Source organism: Buceros rhinoceros, unplaced genomic scaffold (genome assembly GCF_000710305.1).
Source record: "Buceros rhinoceros silvestris isolate BGI_N320 unplaced genomic scaffold, ASM71030v1 scaffold7831, whole genome shotgun sequence".
Classification (NCBI taxonomy): Eukaryota; Metazoa; Chordata; class Aves; order Bucerotiformes; family Bucerotidae; genus Buceros; species Buceros rhinoceros.
In genome coordinates this window covers 31563-33461 of record NW_010392437.1, presented here as the reverse complement: position 1 = coordinate 33461, position 1899 = coordinate 31563, and the positions used below count along the sequence as shown (strand labels likewise).

At 55.7% G+C, this 1899-nt stretch overlaps 1 protein-coding gene across 1 annotated transcript in view; it reads right to left on the bottom strand.

Moving 5' to 3' along the window:
• LOC104500761 (hydrocephalus-inducing protein homolog) overlaps positions 1 to 1899 on the bottom strand; it is a gene marked incomplete at both ends in the record, with an annotated part of 35510 nt that overhangs the window by 4939 nt on the left and 28672 nt on the right. Inside the window, one exon of the mRNA XM_010144469.1 lies at positions 1336 to 1487. Within this exon, the coding sequence (XP_010142771.1) occupies positions 1336 to 1487 (152 nt within the window). The remainder of the gene's footprint in view (positions 1 to 1335; positions 1488 to 1899) is intronic.

Here is a 1899-nt window from a genome sequence, read left to right as displayed (position 1 = left end):
ATTCGAAAGAGGAATCTAGTCGGAAGAGCCAGAGCCTGCCAGAAGAACAGTTAAAAACATTTCACTGCACTGAGTCGTGCAGGACGGCAGGTAAGGGATGAGGCAACTGGTGCAACAGGGCGAATCCCCCGGCTGCGGCGATACCAGGCTTCTGCCAAAAGCACAAGCCCAGCATGAAAATAGTGCAAAAGCCAGAAGGGAAAAATAAAGAACTAACACCATCAGTAAAGATTATTGCCAAGGACAAGAAAAAACGAACTGCTTCTGAGGGCAGAAAGCTGACTGGCCTTGGCCTGGTTCCGCCGCTGAGCGTTGGGAAAGAGCAGGTCAGGGGCCCGCTACAAGCGCAGGTCCCAGCACAGAGGAACTGGGCACCACTTTCACAGGGGGGCCAATTGCTCCTTTACCACAAAGTATCTCAGCACACCCCAGGCAATCACACAGGATCACCTCATCTTAACAGAAACAAGGAGGAAATGACACATGAGAGAACTGTCGAACCACTGGATCGTTTAGATGGAAGAGACCTTTAAGCTCCTTGAGACCAAGCATTCCCCCAGCACTGTCAGGTCCCCACTGTCCCCTGTCCCCCAGCAGCACCTCCACACAGCTGGGAAACCCCTCCAGGGATGGGGGCTCCACCAGTGCCCTGGGCAGCCAGGGCTTCACAGCCCCAACAGGGAAGAAATTGTTCCTCAGGGACAACCTCAACCTCCCCTGGCACAACCTGAGGCTGTTTCCTCTCGTTCTGTTGCTTGTTTCTTGAGAGAAGAGACCAAGTTTCCCTCGCTGCACCCTCCTGCCAGGGAGTTGTCAGGGCCAGAAGGGCTCTCCGGAGCCTCCTTTGCTCCAGGCTCAGCCCCCCCAGGTCCCTCAGCCGCTCCTCAGCGCATTGTGCTCCAGACCTGCCCCAGCTCCGCTGCCCTGCTCTGGATACGCTCCAGCTCCTCAATGTCATTCTGGGAGAGAGGGGCCCAAACTGAACCCAGCATTCTGTGGGCACAGAAACTGCTTCATCCAATCCCTTGTTCTCCGAAAGCCCCAGCTCACACCTCCACATCTCAGCTCACATCTATTGCACATCTCCATTTCCCTCTGATTCAACAGTTTCCCGTTGGCTGCCTCACATCGCGCTGTCCTCAAAGGCACTCTCAGAGGCTCAGCTATGACTCTTTTCTGCTCTGCTCCTGTAGCTATGGCTCTCTAGATCACCCAGCGCTGAGTACTCTACCTAGGGCTACTAAGAGCACTGCGGTTAGCAAGAGGTCTACGTCCTCCCAGGGCAGAGGCACCTATCAGAAGGGTCCTCCCGCATGATGTCCCGGGGTCAGTTACCTTGCCTGGACATCAAGGGAAGCCTCAAAAGTGCACTGGTAGTTCTGCATCATTTGTGGAGTGAAGGTCACCGTAGCAAAGGCGTGGGAGCAGCTGGGCACACACATCCGAACGGGATCCACCTCGAAAACGTTGCTAACACGGCTGTTAAGCTTGGAGGAACCCACAGAGCAGTGTTAGGAGGAAACATCCTTCAACCAACAAGATGCAGTCTTATTCATATAGGCATCCTGGGGAACAGCCCCAGACAGCACGTCTTCCTTCCCGCTTCCCTGGACAGGCTCCTGCCATCTCAGGGGGATGCCCCGGAGCGCAAAAGCTTGCTTTGAGTGCTGGGCAGCCATCCCAGCAAACACGGGAGGAGGGGACTGCATGGAAACGCCTGCCAGAGCTGGCCTTTAAAGAGAAGCAAACTCCAGGGACCTCGAGGAAATCACAGAATCGTTCAGGTTGGAAAAGACCTTTAGGATCATCGAGTCTCCCTGTTCCCCCAGCACTGTCCGGTCCCCACTGCCCCCTGTCCCCCAGCAGCACCTCCACACGGCTGGGAAACCCCTCCAGGGC